The 21,918-nt window shown below is 42.7% G+C and overlaps 1 protein-coding gene across 1 annotated transcript in view; it reads right to left on the reverse strand.

Moving 5' to 3' along the window:
* Positions 1-7,362: 7,362 nt before the first annotated feature.
* Positions 7,363-21,918, reverse strand: part of skia (v-ski avian sarcoma viral oncogene homolog a) — an 80,646-nt gene continuing 66,090 nt past the window's right edge. The window contains exons 2-6 of the mRNA XM_064955903.1: positions 20,502-20,737; positions 19,194-19,480; positions 18,726-19,081; positions 11,925-12,155; positions 7,363-11,211 (exon numbers count right to left, since the gene is read on the reverse strand). Of these exons, the coding sequence (XP_064811975.1) occupies positions 11,032-11,211; positions 11,925-12,155; positions 18,726-19,081; positions 19,194-19,480; positions 20,502-20,737 (1,290 nt within the window). The 3' untranslated portion in view covers positions 7,363-11,031. The remainder of the gene's footprint in view (positions 11,212-11,924; positions 12,156-18,725; positions 19,082-19,193; positions 19,481-20,501; positions 20,738-21,918) is intronic.

The following is a 21,918-nucleotide window of genomic DNA, read 5'->3' on the forward strand; positions in this document are numbered from 1 at the left end:
TGTCTACTTTGATGCTAATTAGCATTTTCAAATCTGAGAGTAAATGGAGCTGAAAATATTGATAAAAGTCACCTTGTCCTAGCGAGATTTCCATCACTATCAAAATGTCACGCCAAGGTAAACATACACGAAACACAGCCCTAAAATCTCCTGTGAGAAAAATGAATGGTGGAAAAACGTTTTGAACCATTTCTCTGCTTGAACCATTTCCCAACTCCACTGTGGGGCTCTATGTTCCAAAGCCAAGCAACTATCCTGCACCATTTCCAGAAAGTTGTGGGAAAGTTTTCTGCAAAAATAATCATAAGACAACCACGCTCTCACCAAGCTCAAAAACACATGTGGTTCTCAGAACGTGCTATGCGCTAACTTGGTAATAATACAATTAATTAAACATGACTAAATAACAAACTGTATGCAGGAGAGAGGGAGAGAGGGAGAGCAAGCGAGAGAAAGCTCCAGAGTCTAATGAGCTGTCCGCGGGCCCCTCTTCTCTTGTACTCCATGTGATTGCACGGTAATTGGGTCAGTCAATAGCCCCATACGGGTGGGAGGGTGGCTGGCTGAGCTGTGCCGTGCTGTGCTGGGGAGAGCAGAGCAGAGGAGTTAAGTGCACTGTCTGATGAGAGTCCTCACCATGGTGGGAAATGTGGGCCAGAGGAGCAATGCAAAGCCCCATGGCTCACCCTACGCTGGGAAAATACCAGTCACCTGATCAGTGGTGGGTGGGCGAGCCAGAGGGATACACCAAACTGGGCTAAGGGGAAAGTTGGAGTTCCAAAGTTGTTTGTTTTAGGGGGGTTTCTTCTTTTTTTGTGGCTTTGTTCGACACACATCAGTTCTCATATGAACATATCGGAAGCAATTGTCTAATGTCATGTAACCTCATAGTGCATAATAAGCCTGATATGTCAATGATTCAAAGTTGGCCTTAGTGAGAGTGAATTCTATGAGAGTGACCTTACTGACTAAAGTATTTGTCATCATTTAATTTTTATGAATCACACAACTGCGAGGCGTAGCTCTGTGCTTGTGGTGTACTAGTGTACGGGGAAGGTTAAGGGGAAAGTTCTTGTGGTAGATTGGCTGCTAGTTTAAGGACTAGATTCAATCAGATCAAATGTTAACCGGCACAAGCCGACACCCGCATAGCTGATGTTTTGGCTGTGCCTAAGAAATCGGTGAGCAGCTGCTCTTGTGATCATTGTCAGGAAGCCACACCCATCCCACTCTCGTTAGAAGGTCAGAATGAGAAAGTATGTAGGTTGTATACAAATAATAACGCTGAAATTAAAAGTTATTTAATTAAAGATATACAAAATAATGAGGGTTTTTATCAGCCTAATAGAGGTCTAGATTAAATCTCACATTCCAGGGTTTGAATTTGTAAACATGGCTGCATGGGATTTCTCTTAATTCAACTCTGTGCAGCCAATGGCACTTGTGGATATGACAACTCTAACACCGCCAAAATAAATGGTATGCGGGTGTCAGCTAGCGTGGATCTGATCAATCAAATAACATTTTATTTGTCACATGCTTCGTAAATAACAGGTGTAGGTAGACTAACAGCGAAAAGCTTACTTACAGGCCCTTTTCAACAATGCAGAGAGAACAATTTAAAAAATAAGTTTAAAAATAATAACACAATGAATAAATACACAATGAGTGTATACATTGGCTGTATACACAGGTTACCAGTACCAAGTCCATGTTCAGAGGTACGAGGTAATTGAGGTAGATACAGTGGGGAGAACAAGTATTTGATACACTGCCAATTTTGCAGGTTTTCCTACTTACAAAGCATGTAGAGGTCTGTCATTTTTATCATAGGTACACTTCAACTGTGAGAGACGGAATCTAAAACAAAAATCCAGAAAAGCACATTGTATGATTTGTAAGTAATTAATTAGCATTTTATTGCATGACATAAGTATTTGATACATCAGAAAAGCAGAACTTTAATATTTGGTACAGAAACCTTTGTTTGCAATTACAGAGATCATATGTTTCCTATAGTTCTTGACCAGGTTTGCACACACTGCAGCAGGGATTTTGGCCCACTCCTCCATACAGACCTTCTCCAGATCCTTCAGGCTTCGGGGCTGTCACTGGGCAATACAGACTTTCAGCTCCCTCCAAAGATTTTCTATTGGGTTCAGGTCTGAAGACTGGTTAGGCCACTCCAGGACCCTGAGATGCTTCTTACGGAGCCACTCCTTAGTTGCCCTGACTGTGTGTTTCGGGTCGTTGTCATGCTGGAAGACCCAGCCACGACCCATCTTCAATGCTCTTACTGAGGGAAGGAGGTTGTTGGCCATGATCTTGCGATACATGGTCCCATCCATCCTCCCCTCAATACGGTGCAGTCGTCCTGTCCCCTTTGCAGAAAAGCATCCCCAAAGAATGATGTTTCCACCTCCATGCTTCACGGTTGGGATGGTGTTCTAGGGGTTGTACTCATCCTTCTTCTTCCTCCAAACACGACGAGTGGAGTTTAGACCAAAAAGCTCTATTTTTGTCTCATCAGACCACATGACCTTCTCCCATTCCTCCTCTGGATCATCCAGATGGTCATTGGCAAACTTCAGATGGACCTGGACATGCGCTGGCTTGAGCAGGGGGACCTTGCGTACGCTGCAGTATTTTAATCCAAGACGGCATAGTGTCTTACTAATGGTTTTCTTTGAGACTGCGGTCCCAGCTCTCTTCAGGTCATTGACCAGGTCCTGCCGTGTAGTTCTGGGCTGATCCCTCACCTTCCTCATGATCATTGATGCCCCACGAGGTGAGATCTTGGTATGGTACCCCAGACCGAGGGTGATTTACCATCATCTTGAACTTCTTCCATTTTCTAATAATTGCACCAATAGTTGTTGCCTTCTCACCAAGCTGCTTGCCTATTGTCCTGTAGTCCATCCCAGCCTTGTGCAGGTCTACAATTTTATGCCTAATGTCCTTACACAGCTCTCTGGTCTTGGCCATTGTGGAGAGGTTGGAGTCTGTTTGATTGAGTGTGTGGACAGGTGTCTTTTATACAGGTAATGAGTTCAAACAGGTGCAGTTAATACAGGTAATGAGTGGAGAACAGGAGGGCTTCTTAAATAAAATCTAACAGGTCTGTGAGAGCCAGAATTCTTACTTGTTGGTAGGTGATCAAATACTTATGTCATGCAGTAAAATGCTAGTTTCAACTGTTCTGCCTTATTATTATTCGACCATGCTGGTCATTTATGAACATTTGAACATCTTGGCCATGTTCTGTTATAATCTCCACCCGGCACAGCCGGAAGAGGACTGGCCACCCCACATAGCCTGGTTCCTATCTAGGTTTCTTCCTAGGTTTTGGCCTTTCTAGGGAGTTTTTCCTAACCACCGTGCTTCTACACCTGCATTGCTTGCTGTTTGGGGTTTTAGACTGGGTTTCTGTACAGCACTTTGAGATATCAGCTGATGTACGAAGGGCTATATAAAAAAATTGATTTGATTTAATTAATTACTTACAAATCATACAATGTGATTTTCTGGATTTTTGTTTTAGATTCCGTCACTCACAATTAAAGTGTACCTGTGATAAAAATTACAGACCTCTACATGCTTTGTAAGTAGGAAAACCTGCAAAATCGGCGGTGTATCAAATACTTGTTCTCCCCACTATATGTACATATAGGTTAGGGGTTAAGTGACTAGGCAAAAGGTTAGATAATAAACAGTAGCAGCACCGTATGTGAGGAGTCAAAAGAGTTCATGCAAAAAGGGTCCATGCAGATTGTCCAGGAAGCTATTTGGTTAACTATTAAGCAGTCTTTTGGCTTGGGGGTAGAAGTTGTTCAAGGTCCTGTTGGTTCCAGACTTGGTGCTTTGGTACCATTTAACATGTGGTAGCAGAGGAAACAGGCTTTGACTTTAGGGCCTTCCCCTGACACCACCTAGTATAGAGGTCCTGAATGGCAGGGAAATCAGACCCAGTGATTTACTGAAGCTTTCGACCCACTCCACTACAGCCCGTCAATGTGGATGGGCGTGCTTGACCCTCTGTTTTCTGTAGTCCACAATCAGCTCCTTTGTCTTGCTGACATCGAGGAAGGTCACTGACCTCCTCCTTATAGGCTGTCTCATCGTCATCTGTGATCAGGCCTACCACCGTCGTGTCGTCAGCAAACTTAATGATGGTGCCTCACCACCTGGGGGTGTCCCATCACATAAAGTCCAGCATCCAGTTGCAGATAGAGGTGTTCAGTCCCAAGGTCCTGAGCTTAGTGATGGGCTTGGAGGACACTATGGTGTTGAACGCTGAGAAATGGTTGTTCCTTATGTCCAGGTGGGAGAGGTTAGTGTGGAGTGCAATAGAGATTGCGTTATCTGTGGACCTGTTGGGGTGGAATGCGAATTGGAGTGGGTCCAGGGTGTCTCGGATGATGGCGTTGATGTGAGCCATGACCAGCCTTTCAAAGCATTTCATGCCTACAGATGTGAGTGCTACAGTTGGGAGTGCTACAGTGCGATAGTAATTTAGACAGGATACCTTGGCGTTCTTGGGTACAGAGACTAGTGGACTGCTTGAAACATGTAGGTATTACAGACTGGGTCAGGGAGAGGTTGAAAATGTCAATAAAGACACTTGCCAGCTGGTCAGCGCATGCTCCAAGTATGCGTCCTGGTAATCCATCTGGCCCCGCGGCCTTAAGAATGTTAACCTGTTTAAAGGTCTTAAATAGGCTACATAGAGGGAGATCACACAGTCGCCCGAAACAGCTGGTGCTCTCATGCATGGTTCAGTGTTGCTTGCCATGAAGTGAGCATAGAAGGTATTTAGCTCGTCTGGTAGGCTTGCGTTACTGGGTAGCTCACGCCTGTGTTTCCTTTTGTAATCTGTGAAAGTTTACAAGCCCTGACGCATCTGACGAGTGTCAAAGCCGGCGTAGTAGGATTCGATCTTAGTCCTGTATTGGCGTTTTGCCTGTTTGTTGGCTCGTCGGAGGTCGGAGCGTGATTTCTTATAAGCGTCCAGATTAGTATCCCACTCCTTGAAAGTGGCAGCTCTAGCCTTTAGCTCAGTGCCGATGTTGCCTGTAATCCATGGCTTCTGGTTGGGATATGTATGTTTGCTCAGTGTGGGGACATCATTTCAGTGTGGTAAACGTATCCATATTATTGGGTGAATCCTGGAACATATTCTAGTCTGTGCTGGGGAACCAGTCCTGTAGTTTAACATCTGCTTCATCTGTCCACTTCTGTATTGAGTGTGTCACTGGTACTTCCTGTTTGAGTTTTTGCTAGTAAGCAGGAATCAGGAGGGTAGCTATGGTCAGATTTGCCAAAGGGAGGGCGAGGGAGAGCCATGTATGTGTTTATGTGTATGGAGTAAAGGGTATCTAGATTTTTCTCGCCTGTAGTTGCACAGGTGACATGCTGGTAAAAATGAGGTAAAACCGATTTCAGTTTCCCCTGCACTAAAATCACCGGCGACGAGAAGCATCACCTCCTGATGTGCATTTTCTTGTTAGCTTATGTTCTTCTACAGCTCGTTGAGTGGTGTCTTAGTGCCAGCATTGGTTTGTGGTGGTAAATAGACAGCTGCGAAGAATATAGATGAAAACTCTCTCTCAGTAAATAGTTTGGTCTGCAGCTTATCATGAGGTGTTCTAACCCAGGCAAGCACAACTTGAGACTTCCTTAACATTAGAGGTTGCGCACTAGCTGTTGTTAACAAAGAGACACACCCCTCCCCTCTTTGTCTTACCCCATGCTGCCGTCCAGTCTAGACCATGCATGGAAAAATTAGCTCAAATGGAGCTCGTCCAGTTTGTTCTCTAGTGACTGTACGTCAGGGTAGCGGCGGTTAGGACCTGGCCCTAAGGTCAGAATAAGGTGTTTCTGTAGAAACACCTCTGCCACACCTTCCTTTCTGATGATCTCCACCCCAAACGAATAGAGGGTGAATAGCATGCTAGGTCAGAATACGTGTAGAGAGAATAGTGCATTAATTAAAGGGAATTACATTCTATTTACGCACACTTTAAAGTTGCACTTGGTAAACATTTCTTGACCAGGTTTAACTTTAAATGTAAAATGTTTCCTTACAAAACTAGAATCTTGGTTTGATAAGGTAACTGCCAAAATAATGGAAACACTTGAGTAAATGAGGGATACAAAGTGTATTGAAAGCAGGTACTTCCACACAGGTGTGGTTCTTGAGTTAATTAAGCAATTAACATCCCATCATGCTTAGGGTCACGTACAAAAATTCTGGGAAGCCCATTATTTTGTCGACCATGGCTATGCCTCCCCCCAGTCTTTTCTACCAAAATTAACAAAACACCATATTGTGGAATATCTTGAAGAAGAATGGTGTTGCATCCATCCAAAAGAGTACAAAGACGCTTGTAGAATCTATGTCAAGTTGATTGGAGGTTGTTCCAGCTCGTTGTGGTCCAATGCCTTATTAAGACACTTTATGTTGGTGTTGTCTGTATTTTGGCAGTTATAATACGACCGATAGTGATTTGACCAAATCAAATCGTATCGGTTGCGTACATAATTTAGGAGGTGTTGTGGCGGGTCCCGCAAAATGCTAATGTTCCTAGTTCCTATCAATCCTTGCGGTAAATGTCAACCAGCACACAATAAGTCAAAATCAAAAAATTTGCCAAATGTAGTACAGCAGTAGATATTGAAATAGTATGTAAACATTATAAAAGTGACCCGTCCTCAATGACTATGCCCATAGTGCAGCAGTACCTAGAGCTTACTACAAGCTCTATGCAGACACAATATTTGACTATTCATTTATTCATTAAAGTAGCCTATTTCAAATTGATAAACAAATATAATATCAGCGACTGTTCAAATAATAAACCAAACAACAAGAATCCACCCAAAAATGTATAAAAAATAAATAATAATAATATGCACGCCGAGGAACTTCAAGCTTTTGATCCCCTCCCCTGCGGACCCATCGATGTGGATCGGGGCGTGCTCTCTCTCTGCCACAACCATGTTTCATGAGTGGAACTGAATGGTTTTACCTCTCTGTCTGAAACATCGACTTAAAAGCAAATGTCTTCCAAAGTTTGAATTTGATGTATTCAATCTTAAATTCATGACCTAAGATACAGTAATCAATGACGAAGCAACATTTACATGTCTTCGTACCTCTGCCACAATATCAAATGGGGTATGCATGCTCATAAGAGCGTTAACAATATATACTGTAAACAGCATAGCTATTGCAACATATTCTAAGTCATTGTCATGTATAAAAACTGTGACGCCCAAGGTAGGGGGATGAATTCAAATCAGTCAAACTGATGGTCACAAGCAAGAAACAACCAGTTATAAGAAAGAACAGTGGGTCATATAATCTGGACAAACAACTTTATTTCTGGTAATGCATCTATACACTGTACATTCAGTCACTGTGGTATATAAGCATAGCTATTTTCAAACATAATCTCATAAAGTCCTTTACTTTACAATATAGTCCGTGTCATGAGAGAGGGAGAGGGTGTCGATGGGGGGAGGTGGAAAAGGCGCGCTAAAACATGGGAAAGGAAGGAATAGATAAATAAGCCAAGCTTTTTTTCATACTATATGCGTGATTAATAAACGAGAAAGCACACATTTACCTCTTACATAAAAATATTTCTAGAATTGTAAAGTTGATATAGTATTAGCAGCAGCGTAGGGCTAAAAAGATACAAGGATGGGAAAAAAATCTACGAGGTGACGGTAGTTCCTGTGTGACTCATTTTTACCATGGGGACACTATTTGATATTGAATATATTGTTAAAAATATATATGAACTGGTGAAAAAAGTCATTCAATATAAAGACTCTACAGTAAAAAAAAAATATCCAAACAATGGGATAAAAACATATTTATGTAGGGTATATTCTCTAACGCACTGCAATAATGATTTTTTAAAAACATGTTCTCGGTTAAAACACAAACTCAAAAAAACAAGACAGCTATTGTGTCAGAAAAGATTTCTTTTTGAATAAGGATAAACCTTGTACATATATAATACAATATTGTAAATGAAAAATTATTTACATTTGTAAATTCTTCTTTTTTAATCTTCACACTGGCTAGTTTTGTCTATGAATATTTACTGTTATTGCTGCTTTATTGTCGTCCATTTAGGAAAATGGTTCTTGTTTAGAAAATGATAAATAATTTAAGCGTTTTTTTCTTTTACTTGGGAGCGAAGCGCCAATGTCGTCATTTTCTCCCCTTTTTGTAGAAAACCATGAAAAGGAAACTACAAATATCAATTTGTTTGAGTGTAAAAACAACTATAAAATGTGCCAATTTAAGGTCTGTCAAAGTCACAAACTCAGTGTTAGTCTCTCAATAACATTGCCCTTTCTAACGTTGGTTAAGGCTTCAACATAATGCCCTCTTCACTAGTCATAGATGTCCACCTTTGGATAGGCAGACCAGATCATGTAAAACTGGTATGACATCCTTATCTACAACCAAGATTAACCTTATAATACCGCATAGCTATGGTATGTTGATACCTATAATTGTTTTTGACATGCATATCTCTGAAAGAGCATTTCTGAATGAATTACAGATATTATTGTTTTTTTAGCAGTTAAAAGTAATTAAATTGTTTTATTGTTGGTAATGTAGAGTAAATGTAATTACTACCGTAAACTGCAATAGCTTCATCTTGTGACTTGAGCAAGGTAGTCAAGTCAGGCCTGTCGAGAGGGATAGTGCTGAGAGGAGGGAGAATGTTCTAGATACTCCCCTCGAGAGTGCAAAAAGAAAGTATCCCCTCCATTGACAGTGTCTGCACTGTGTGACAGGCTTGACATCTGCACTGTGACGGGAATGACATCCCGTGGTGGAGTTGACTCTGAGCATGTCCCTATGGGCCAGCTACAATTACTTCATCGCCAGTGTTCCTGATCTGGAAACCATCTGCCCACTTTCAGGCACTTGAGGTTGTCCAGCATTGCGTTTGAACTTGTGTTGTGTTTTGGGGTGTACTTGTGAAGTAGTTCTTCTTCTGATCTATGTAATAAACAAAGTTAAGTTTCCTTTAAAAAGGAGGGTTTTTTTTCTTTAAAAAATACATGTTTGCTGTATATTGCATAACACAATAAAACCCTTACATGTACAGTATCAATGCCCAATAATGACTATATGTATGGTAAACCTTCTCAAATGTCATGCATATGAAAGAAAATATGAGTTTTCGATTGGAAAAACAGACGAGCAATAAAAATATCCCACGTTAAAAACATCAAGAACATCAACAACCAAAGGAAAATGTCATAAACACAACGTACATTCGGATTGCATTGTACCCACTGTGTATTTGGAGCATTATTAAATGTATTTTTTAATTAATCATGAATTTCTCCCAGGTAAACACGTGAGCAATGTGTCTTCGGACTCTAACAACCACTGCTTTTCCATGACTGGTCAAACAGCTTTGTTTAACATCTTGGAACTTCGATGAATCATTGGCGTATTAATAAATACCAAAAATGTAGGAGAGATGGGCACTCAAAGACATTCTGTGTTTTGCAATCTTACATCCCACTATCTTTCTATTTTGAGGAGTGTCAATTGATTAAACAGCCAAAAGGGTATAATTAGTGCCAAAAAATGATTGAAATGACATTTTTCAACAGCCCAAACTGTATCAGCAAGCAAGCGTGTACACCCCTTTTCTCTCTCATTTTATTTACAATATTTTGTCTTAAACACATGAATACATTGCATTTAAATGAGTTGCATATAATTAACAAAATGCTCACTTGGATTTATATTGTTCTTGTCATGGATATGTCCTCTCCAATGGAAGATTGAAGACAATAGTGGGAGTATAATGCATTATAACAGTATTTTGTTATGACAAAGTGCGATTTATAATTGTAACATAAAAAAAACATATCTATATTTACATAACATAATTTAATTAAAAATAACATTTTGTGGTTCTGGCTAAAGGCTCCACTTCCAGCCCTAAAATCATAATATTCAAATGTTTAATTTTTTTATCTTAATTTGAGCAAGGCATGTCAACTCTCTGTAATCAAATGAAAAGGAGGAAACACAGGCAAGCTAGTTTTAACCAACAGTCCCAGGGAAACTGACAGAGGTCTGGGCTTCAGATTGCACCCAGATCCAAATTGATCACAAAGTTTATCTTTATAAGTTCTTTACAAGTTCCAAAGATATAAAATATCTAGTCCAATGCAATCCTCCTCACCTCTCCCATAGTAAACGTTATGTATTTCTGGAATAGTACGAAAAAAAAAGATCAAACTTTTCCTCGGTGGATCGCAATGGCCTGCTCTACACACCGACGAACCATGGTGGTACTGGCGGTAGTTTGCCTTGCTTGTTGTCTGTTAATATATTTTGTAAATCTTTTTTTAAGCTCCGATAGAACAAAGAATCAAAGATTTTTTTAAAATATTTTTTTTTATATCACTGTGCACTCTTAAATAGCTTATAAAGTCATAAAATTATTTAACTTCTTCATGGGAAATGGAGTAGAAGTCCTGCTGGGGCACGTGTGCAGAGTCCAGTCCTCCTGCTCGGCTCGTCTGCCATTTTGAAAGCCCTCCATTTTGTTTCTATACAGGCCAGTCTAATATCTTGTATTATTATCATGTTTTTTTTTCATCATAGAAAAGTCTGTATCCAAAATGTTCACCAGTTTTTGTCTCAGAGAAAATACAGGCACAACCATATTTTGTGCTATATTGTTTTCTTCTTCAGATTCAATTTTCAGTTTTTGGAGGAGAGGTGCGTTTCAGTGCTTGTCCTTGTAACACATACAGAGTTTGACTTGCTTTGTTTCTTGCTCCAAGGATGCACCCAAGCACTCATACATTTTTTGTGAGGATGGATACGTGCACATATAGAGGTTCGATATATCTGCTTTTCTCTATTTTGTCTCTGTTAACTCAGTCTCTCTGGTTGGGTTGGGTGGGGTGGGCGTATTTTTGTTTTGGGGTGCTGATGGTGAGGGATTGGAAGGGGGTTGATGGTGGAAGGGGCTAGTTGTTGGCGGGGGTATCCTTGGTTGTCTTGTCCTGCTCCTTGGGCCACAGCTGCTGCTGCAGCTCCTTAACCACTCTCTCCAGGTGCTCCCTGGCCTCCCGTTCCAGCATTAGGTCTGCCCGGAGCTGCTCGCGGTCTGCCTCGGCATGCTGGAGCTTCATTTGCAAGTCCTCGATCTGGAACAACAACAAAAACACCATGAAGGGTTGAGCTTAGGAACCAGACAATACACCTGCTTAGTGTGTCTACTTTCAGCATTGTATGCCTTTTTTTGTTTACTGCCTAATATCATCTCTTTAACTCTTAAAACTTAAATCACACACACACACAGCCAGTGTGACAGCAAGACGTCATAGCCACATCCTTCCCCCCGCCATTGCAAACCTCTAAGCCTCTCCACTTCCCGACCCAGACACACAACAGTGAACTGGCGACACAGACCCAACTTAGCTGTCTCTCCAAATACCACAAACACTGTAAACATTCACTCAAGTAAAGGCTTTTAAGACAGGGCTAGAAAGCTAATTGCTCTTTTTAGAGAAACTAGGACTCAAGGCCAGTGTACTTCTCTTTTGTTTTGTCTAATCTACATTTCCCATGATGCTTAAAAGGAACTACACGTCTCTTCCTGTTTCCTCTTTAGGCTAGCACTTATCTTGTGTCTGTGCTCTTTGGGTTACACCCATATGTTTTCGACCACGCAGAAGGAAAGTTTTTTTTCTTAGCTAGTTGACTTTGAGCGCTTAACCTTGGTGTTAGACAGAAATGCTGCAATTACTTTCAGGGATAGCCTCAGCTTCAGAGTGTTTATGTAATCGGACTACAGACACTTTGACTATGGCCTCTTCTCTATCTGAGTTTGAGTAGCCTATGGTGTGTGTGTCCTCACCTGTGCCGAGTACTTGGCGCGCAGGCGGCCCGCCTCGCAACCCTTGTCACACACTCGGAGCTGCCGGGCCTGCTCCAGCTCCCTCTTCAGGCGCATGCGTGACTCATTAGCCTCCTTCATCTTCTTCTCGCTCTCAGCACGCAAGCGCTCAATCTCCTTCCTCAGGTTCCGCTTGGCCTCCGTGGCCTCTCTGAGCTTCTCTTTCTTAGCCACCCGCAGGAACTCCAACTCCTATGGGACAAAGTTGACGTAAACATTAGGATGAGCTAACTAGCAGTAGCATTACTGAGTTACCAATAGCGTGTACAGGTTAGCAACAGCAAATTAGCATTAGCCTACAGAGGAAGAGTTGGCATTAAATGTAGTCAGGGACGCTAAACCAGACAACAAGCTAACTGTTGAGATTGCGCCTGAGGAATCCCTGTTGAACTTTGAATCCTCTGAATCTCATAGTGAACTCCTGGTAAACAGATAAAGAGATGGCGTTAAATTATTTTATAAAAGTTATGAAAGTTCATCCAAACTAACAATGCAAGTTTACTGTAACATTAAATCTGTTGAAAACGTTCTACTGCACAATGTACTGTGTTATAATACATACAGTTGAAGTCGGAAGTTTACATACACTTAGGTCATTAAAACATGTTTTTCAACCATTCCACACATTTCTTGTTAACAAACTATAGTTTTGGCATGTCGGTTAATTAAGATATCTACTTTGTGCATGACACAAGTCCATTTTTCCAACAATTGTTTACAGACAGATTATTTCACTTATAATTCACTGTATCACAATTCCAGTGGGTCAGAAGTTTACATACACTAAGTTGACTGTGCCTTTAATCTGCTTGGAAAAGTCCAGAAAATTATGTCATGGCTTTAGAAGCTTCTGATTGACGTCGTTTGAATCAATTGGAGGTTTACCTGTGGATGTATTTCAAGGACTACCTTCAAACTCTGTGCCTCTTTGCTTGACAAAAAAGACATTGTAGACCTCCACAAGTCTAGTTCATCCTTGGGAGCAATTTCCAAATGCCTGAAGGTACCACGTTCATCTGTACAAACAAGAGCACGCAAGTATAAACACCATAGGACCACGCAGCCGTCATACCGCTCAGGAAGGAGACACGTTCTGTCTCCTAGAGATTAACGTACTTTGGTGCGAAAAGTGCAAAGCAATCCCAGAACAACAGCAAAGGACCGTGTGAAGATGCTGGAGGAAACAGGTACAAAAGTATCTATATCCACAGTAAAATGAGTCATATAATCGACGTAACCTGAAAGGCAGCTCAGCAAGGAAGAAGCCACTGCTCCAAAACCGCCATAAAAAAGCCAGACTACATTTTGCAACTGCACATGGGACAAAGATTGTATTTCTGGAGAAATATCCTTTGGTCTGATGAAACAAAAATAAAACAGTTTGGCCATAATGACCGTCGTTGTGTTTGGAGGAAAAAGGCTGAATGCTTGCAAGCCGAAGAAAACCATCCCAACCGTGAAGCACGGGGGTGGCAGCATTATGTTGTGGTGCTTTGCTGTAGGAGGGACGGGTGCACTTAACAAAATAGATGGCGTCATGAGGAAAGAAAATTAGGTGCATATATTGAAGCAAGATCTCAAGACATCAGTCAGGAAGTTAAAGCTTGGTCTCAAATGGGTCTTCCAAATGGACAATGACCCCAAGCATGCTTCCAAAGTTGTGGCAAAATGGCCTACGGACAACAAAGTCAAGGTATTGGAGTGGCCATCACAAAGCCCTGACCGCAATCCTATTTGTCACGTGGGTATGTCACAATCGCATTTGTCACGTGCGCCGAATAATACAGTGAAATGCTTACTTACAGGCTCAAACTAATAGTGCAAAAAAGGTATTAGGTGAACAATAGGTAGGTAAAGAAAAAAATTAAATAAAATACAGGCTATATACAGTAGCGAGGCTACATACAGACACCGGTTAGTCAGGCTGATTTAGGTAGTGTGTACATGTAGATATGGGTAAAAACTTCTTCGGGCTGCAATCCCGTCACCGGGATCAATATGACAACAGTCAGCGAAAGTGCAGACGCAAATTCAAACACCAGAAATATCATAATTAAAAATCCTCAAACATACATGTATTTTATACCATTTTAACGGTAATCTCATTGTTAATCCCACCAAAGTGTCCGAGTTCAAATAGGCTTTACAGCAAAAGCACCAAACTATTATGTTAGGTCACCACCAAGTCACAGAAAAATCCAGCCATTTTTCCAGCCAGAGAGAGTAGTCACACAAAGCACAAATGGAGATCAAATTAATCACTAACCGTTGATGATCTTCATCAGATGACACTCATAGGACTACAAGTTACACAATACATGTATGTTTTGTTCGATAAAGTGCATATTTCTATAAAAAAACCTCAGTATACATTGGCGCTTTACGTTCACTAGTTCCAAAAACGTTCGGTGATGAGAGCCACATCATTTTACAGAAATACTCATTATAAATGTCGATGAAAATACAATTGTTAGACATTGAAATATAGATACACTTCTCCTTAATGCAACCTCTGTGTCATATTTCAAAAAACTTTACGAAAAAAGCAAACTATGCAATAATCTGAGTACACCTTTCAGACAACAAAGCAGCCAAAATGATATCCGCCATATTGGGTAGTCAACAGAAATCAGAAATAGCATTATAAATATTCCCTTACCTTTGATGATCTTCATCAGAATGCACACTGAGGTATCCCAGTTCCACATTAAATGTTTGATTTAGTTCAATAATGTCCAAAGAGCTACTTTTGTTAGCACGTTTGGTAAACAAATCCAAAGTCATGAAGCGCGTTCCCTAGTTTTAGACGAAATGTCAAAAGGTTCCGTTCCTGTCCGTAGAAACATGTCAAACGATGTATGGAATCAATCTTTAGAATGTTTTTAACATAAATCTTCAATAATGTTCCAACCGGAGAATTCCATTGTCTTCAGAAGTGTGATGGAACAGAGCTCCCTCTCATGTGAACGTGCATGGTCAGAGCATGGTCAGCTCATGGCAGAACTGACTCATTCCTCTCTCATTCGGTCCCACTTCACAGTAGAATCATCAAGCAAGTTTCTAAAGACGGTTGACATCTAGTGGAAGCCTTAGGAAGTGCAACATTACCAATATCCCACTGTGTATTCAATAGGGGCTGGGTTGAAAATCGACCAACCTCAGATTTCCCAATTCCTGTTTGGATTTCTCCTCAGGTTTTTGCCTGCCATATGAGTTATGTTATACTCACAGACATCATTCAAACAGTTTTAGAAACTTCAGAGTGTTTTCTATCCAATATTATTAATAATATGTATATATTAGCCACTGGGACTGAGGAGCAGGCTGTTTACGCTGGGCACCTTTCATCCAAGCTACTCAATGCAAATAGTTCGGGTAGCCATTTGATTACCTGTTCAAGAGTCTTATGGCTTGGGGTAAAAACTGTTGAGAAGCATTTTTGTCCTAGACTTGGCACTCTGGTACCTCTTGCCATGCCGAGCAATTGCAGTACCAGGCAGTGATACAACCAGTCAGGATACTCTCGATGTTGCAGCTGTAGAACCTTTCGAGGATCTCAGGACCCATGCCAAATCTTTTTAGTTTCCTGAGGGGGAATAGGTGTTGTCGTGCCCTCTTCATGACTGTCTTGGTGTGTTTGGACCATTCTAAGTTTGTTGTTGATGTGGACACCAAGGAACTTGAAGCTCTCAACCTGCTCCACTACAGCCCTGTTGATGAGAATGGGGGCGTGCTCGGTCCTCCTTTTCCTGTAGTCCACAATCATCTCCTTTGTCTTGGTTACTTGAGGGATAGGTTGTTATTCTGGCACCACCCGGGCAAGTCTCTGACCTCCTCCCTATGGTCTGTCTCGTCATTGTCGGTGATCAGGCCTACCACTGTTGTGTCGTTTGCAAACTTAATGATGGTGTTGGAGTCGTGCCTGGCCATGCAGTCGTGGGTGAACAGGGAGTACAGGAGGGGACTGGGGAGCTCCAGTGTTGAGGATCAGCGTGGCGGATGTGTTACTACCTACCCTCACCACCTGGGGGTGACCCATCAGGAAGTCCAGGATCCAGTTGCAGAGCGAGGTGTTTAGTCCCAGGATCCTTAGCTTAGTGATGAGCTTTGAGGGTACTATGGTGTTGAACGCTGAGCTGTAGTCAATGAATAGCATTCTCACATAAGTGTTCCTTTTGTCCCGGTGGGAAAGGGCAGTGTGGAGTGCAATACAGATTGCATCATCTGTGGATCTATTTGGGCGGTATGCAAATTGGAGTGGGTCTAGGGTTTCGGGGATAATGGTGTTGATATGAGCCATTAACAACCTTTCAATGCACTTCATGGCTACGGACGTGAGTGATACAGGTCTGTAGTCATTTACGCAGGTTACCTAAGTGTTCTTGGGCACAGTGACATGTTGGTATTACAGACTCAATCAGGGACATGTTGAAAATGTCAGTGAAGACACCTGCCAGCTGGTCAGCACATGCCCGGAGCACACGTCCTGGTAATCCATCTGGCCCCGCAGGCTTGTGTATGTTGACCTGTATAAAGGTCTTACTCACATCGGCTATGGAGAGCGTGATCACACAGTCATCCTGAACAGCTGATGCTCTCATGCATGCCTCAGTGTTGCTTGCCTCGAAGCGAGCATAGCTCTTAGCTCGTCTGGTAGGCTCGTGTCACTAGGCAGCTCGCGGATGGGCTTCCCTTTGTGGTCTGTAATAGTTTGCAAGCCCTGCCACATAAGACGAGCATCGGAGCCGGTGTAGTGTGATTCAATCTAAGCCCTGAATTTTTTTCCCCCAGGTTGCACATTTAACATGTTGATGGAAATTTGGTAGAACTGATTTAAGTTTCCCTGCATTAAAATCTAGAGACTTCCTTAGATTTTGTGCACCAGCTGTTGTTTACAAATGTGCAAGGACACCCCCCAGTCTTACTGGAGTGTGCTGTTTGTTTTTTCGGAAGAACTGAAAAACCGTGTGCGAGCAAGGAGGCCTACAAACCTGACTCAGTTACACCAGCTCTGTCAGGAGGAATGGGCCCAAATTCACCCAACTTATTGTGGGAAGCTTGTGGAAGGCTACGGTTGACCCAAGTTAAACAATTTAAAGGCAATGCTACCAAATACTAATTGAGTGAATGTAAAGTTCTGATGTAGGAAATAAAAGCTGAAATAAATCATTCTCTATTATTCTGACATTTCACATTCTTAAAATAAAGTGGTGATCCTAACTGACCTAAGACAGGGAGTTTTTACTTGGATTAAACAAAATTGTGAAAAAATTGAGTTGAAATGTATTTGGCTAAGGTGTATGTAAACTTCCGACTTCAACTGTAGTTGAACAAGTCAAGTGGTTTCAGTCAAGGGATGCAAAGTTAAGAACGTGTAGGCTAGCTACTGATACATTCATAGGCAGGTCACCAAATAGAGCTTTCCTCCATATACTGTACATGTACCTAGAATTCCTATTTCAATACGCCACAGCCCACAGTGTTTACTATAGGGATGGGTGAGGTCCTCTGAGTGAAGGGTTAAGGAGATGAGGGGGCGAACAGATGTGAGGTTTCCTTCCTCTTTGAAACTGAGAGACTAAGACATTTCTCTCTCTCTGTGTGTGTATATGTGTGTGTGTATATAGAAACACCCTTCTCATGGGAACCTAACTGCCAGGACCAGCATGTCTGTCGTCAAGCTTTGTTAGCTATTTCGTAAAAGTATGATTAAAAGGACAGAAAAAAAAATCCCCCGTTCTACTTGCTCAATTTACAAAATGTCCTAGTTGGTCACTTAAGTGGAACTTTTGAATAATGTTCCATGTCGGAGGATGCATGTTGTGTACCTTCACACACACACAGTTGTCGTTTGTTTTAAAAAGTGTTTCTTTCCAATACCAAAATAAAAATGGAAGTCTGCTCCGACTGCTTTTGCAGCAACATCCGTTTAAAATGTTTTTGCCAAGTCATGGTGTAAGCCGCCAGTCATCTGAGTTCTTAACATTTTGCCCTCCGTCTGGCACTTAGAGTTTGAGGAAACTAAGACAAACTGGCATAAGAATAGGGCTAAAACCTAGACATTTGCCCTGGGAGTTGTCAGATCTTAGCCCCCATCACACAGAGATAGTTCATCAACCGGTCTCTGCAATTCTATATATTTTATATTTTATAAATATTTATGGATATTTGATTAAATATACACTGAGTGTACGAAACATCAGGAACACCTGCTCTTTCCATGACATAGACTGGCCAGGTGAATCCAGGTGAAAGCTAAGATCTCACTTGTCAAATCCACTTCAAACAGTGTAGATGAAGGGGAGGAGACAGGTTAAAGGAGGAATTTTAAGTAATTTAACAATTCAGACATGGATTGTGTATGTGTGACATTCAGAGGGTGAATGGGCAAGGCAAAAGATTTAAGTGCCTTTGAACGGGGTATGGAGGTGACAGGTGCACAGGTTTGAGTGTGTCAAGAACTGCAATGCTGCTAGGTTTTCCACGCTCAACAGCTTCCCGTGTGTATCAACAATGGTCCACCAACCAAAGGACATCCAGCCAACAACTGTGGGAAGCATTGGAGTCAACACGGGCCAGCATCTCTGTGGAATGCTTTCCACACCTTGTAGTCCATGCACCGACGAATTGAGGCTGCTCTGGGGGTCAAAGGGGGTGTGGGGTGTGTGGTGCAATTCAATATTAGGAAGGCTTTCCTAATGTTTAGTATACTCAGGGTACATGAATTGGGATATATGATAGTTGATTGATGGGTCTCTGTACCTGTTGGAGGCTGCGTTTGGCCTGCAGAGCTGAGCCAAGCTTTTCCTCCTGCTTCACCCTCATCTTGACGATCTCATGCAGGAACTTCTCCTTAGAGTCCTTGGAGTCCAGCCCGCTGTCCAGCGCCTGCCTCAGGGTCTCCAGCTCCGACTCAAGACCCCCGGCCCCGGGTACATCAGGGGCCAACACCACTGCCACTGCTGCTGCTGCTACCCCAGTGAAAGGGCCACCCGCTGGGGTCAATACAGCCGACGTCAATGTACACACTGGGCCCTGTGCGCCAGGCGAGCTCAGGTCCTTAGCCGAGCTGGAGGAGGTGAAGGATGGGGAGGAGAGGGAGGAAAGGGACGAAGTGACTGGGAAAGGAGGGGATAGAGAGAGAGTAATGTTAAGTTTTGAGTCAGAGAAAGAGGTTTTCGGCTGTTGACAAACTTAATCTTACACATGCCATGTTTCTGGGATACTCACATTCCTCTCGGCTCTCCACCTCAATCTCAACCTCTGAGTCCTCCTGTGGGGGCTTGCTGGCTGCTGCTGATGGGGGGCAGAGGGGCTCAGGGCCTGGGTGCGGGAGCTCCCCGGTGACCATCCTCTTCCGGGGCCTGGAGATGGCCCCGTCTCCTGGGGCCTCCCTGGCGCTGGGGTGGAAGGTGCTGGGCACGGACGGGGACAGCGGCCCCGCCTTTGCCGGGGGGAGGGGTGTGAGGGCAACGTTTGGGGCCACGGCACTCTCCGTCGTCTTGAAGTTGTAGAAGCTAAGAGGGAGAGAAAGAAAGAGAGAGGAGGATGTCAGAGGTGGTTGGTTTGTAGGTGTTTTTGGTTGGACTACTGGGAAAGAATTTAGAATGTTGCGGATGCTTTGACAATGAGATAACAATGAGCATGCGTGATACTTTATGTCACAATCCAAAATGGGTTCAACAACCACACGTAATAGTCTGTTAGATATTCACTCCTACTAAGTGAAAAATTGTGAATGTAATGTGTGTATTATGTGCTTATGTGTGTGTGGTGATTCACTCCGAGTGGGTGCACACGGTTGAGTGTGTGTGAGTGGTGCCGTGTGGGAGGCGGCGGTACAGTCAGCACTACCCCCTGACCTCAGCCCACCCAGACAAGCCGGTGGGCCCTCCTGATCGTGAGGCATTCTGGGAGGGAGCACCTCCGTGACATAGGAATGAGCACAAAATTCCCATCCAAAATGGCTGCCGTGGTTGTGCTCTCAAAGCAACCAAACTGTTGCTGCTTTTAAACAGTGGTTTTTTTTCATTGTTTTAGAGCAGGGCTGTTGAACTCATTTTGTCCCGGGGGGAGCATTCAGTCTTCACCCAAGTCCGGAGGGACACTGAAAATTGGTTATATTTCCTTGCCGTTGAAACTTGGAAAAAAATAGTCTCTCTATCCATGTGTTTTATTTTATTTTTTGTTCCCTGACTGTCAATAAATAAACTGTATGAATGTAGGTTCATTGACTGTGCGCGGTGATTATTAGCGAGCTGGACAGTCAAGAAACTGTGTGAATATTGGTCCATAATCATTTCTACACAGTTTCGATTTGGTTGTAGTGATTTTAAAGTATATTGAGTCATTTTAAAGTATTTTAACTCTAACCACCCACGGGCTGGATTGAACACCCTCACAATGTTTGATACCCCTGTTTTAGAGGCTTGGATGATTGACGTGTGTTTAAAGCATGGACTTGGTGTACTATGTCGACATGTGTGTTTCTTCAGGGTAGTGTGCTGTTGTTTGTTGTTGTGAGTATGTTGAGCTCACCTGTCTCTCAGTGCAGCCAGAGGGCGGGTGGGCGTCTCTTTGTCCCCAGCCGAGAGGTTAGGGGACCAGGGCCTGAAAGCCGAGGGTCTCTGTCTGGGCTGGATGCAGTTGAGCCCCGTATTGTCTGAAGCCGAGAGGGATCTTAACCAATCGGGTTGCTTCTCTTTCTCAGCGGACAGAGGCAGCGATGGGAAGTCTTCATGTTTGGACTTCTTGGCTGGGATGGGATCTGATGCCTGGGGAGAGAAAAGAAGGGAGAGAAGAGAAAATGTCATGTAAGACAAATTGTAGGGCAATTTTAGAAGTACAAGGTCAAATCTATGTTCTATTCAGAGACCGGACGTTTCCTTTGTCCAGCGGATGGCAATTTGAGCCGCACTGCCTGCTTGGCATCCTCAATGGCCTACCAGTCTCTAATGCCAGTGAACTGAAAATGCATCCAGCGGTGTAAGGTGGCTCTCACCTGTGTGTGTGTGTGTGTGTGTCCGTGAGCCCAAATCAACGATTAACTCCTCGAAACAGGTGTCACAGAAAAGGCGTCTGACAACTCGGATTATAAGTGTGTGTAAATTTAGGAGTGGTGTTGACTGTGTGTGTGCGTGTATTTGCTATAGTTGGGAGTGCTTGAGGGTTATTATAGTGTTAGACAACACAAGACGGAAGCCTCAACTCTCACACTGGGGCTTGCAAGCCCTTCTTAACCAGCTGGTATATTGACATACTGTATGACCCACTTATAAGTTATACAGAGACTGTTTGACTGAGGTTGAGCTTGTTTTGGTCAAACAAACTATCAACAGTGACAGCTTTTGAGCAGTGTTGCAATAATGTTGACACTAAAATAGGCTACATTGCTTCAAACACTTACAGTACACACACACACGCTCACACTCACACACAGTCTGCACACGCCAGTACTCCAGACAATTGTACTACAGTGTATTTCAGCAGAGGTGAGACGTCTCTCTCTATCCCTTTCTCTCTCTCTCTCTCTCTCTTTCTGTCTCTGAGCTGAGGGAGTCTTTAAAAAGCAGACAAGGGCAGGTCTGTGTTCTGGACTGCCATGACCTCAGCCTCTCCAAGCTGTGGCTGTCACTAGTCTCCCCCGCCCCCCCCCCCCTTCCCCCGCAGCCCTCCTCACTGCAAGTCTCTGTCTCTCATCTTCTTCCTTTTTTCATTCTCTTGAGCCAACCAATAAACGTAATGCTGTGTATCCTTTACTAATATCTTGCTTGAAAAAGAGATACACATGTTTTTTGCAAATGCTAATAGTTGGACCGAGAGTGAATGACAACAGAGCATCTGGAAATTATATAGAAATGTATAATAGCTATATAATTCCACTCCCTCATCATTAGCATCATAACACAAACCAAACCGTATGTCACAATTGCTGATTGTAATATATTGTTGTACA

Source organism: Oncorhynchus masou, chromosome 33 (genome assembly GCF_036934945.1).
Source record: "Oncorhynchus masou masou isolate Uvic2021 chromosome 33, UVic_Omas_1.1, whole genome shotgun sequence".
NCBI classification, from domain to species: domain Eukaryota; kingdom Metazoa; phylum Chordata; class Actinopteri; order Salmoniformes; family Salmonidae; genus Oncorhynchus; species Oncorhynchus masou.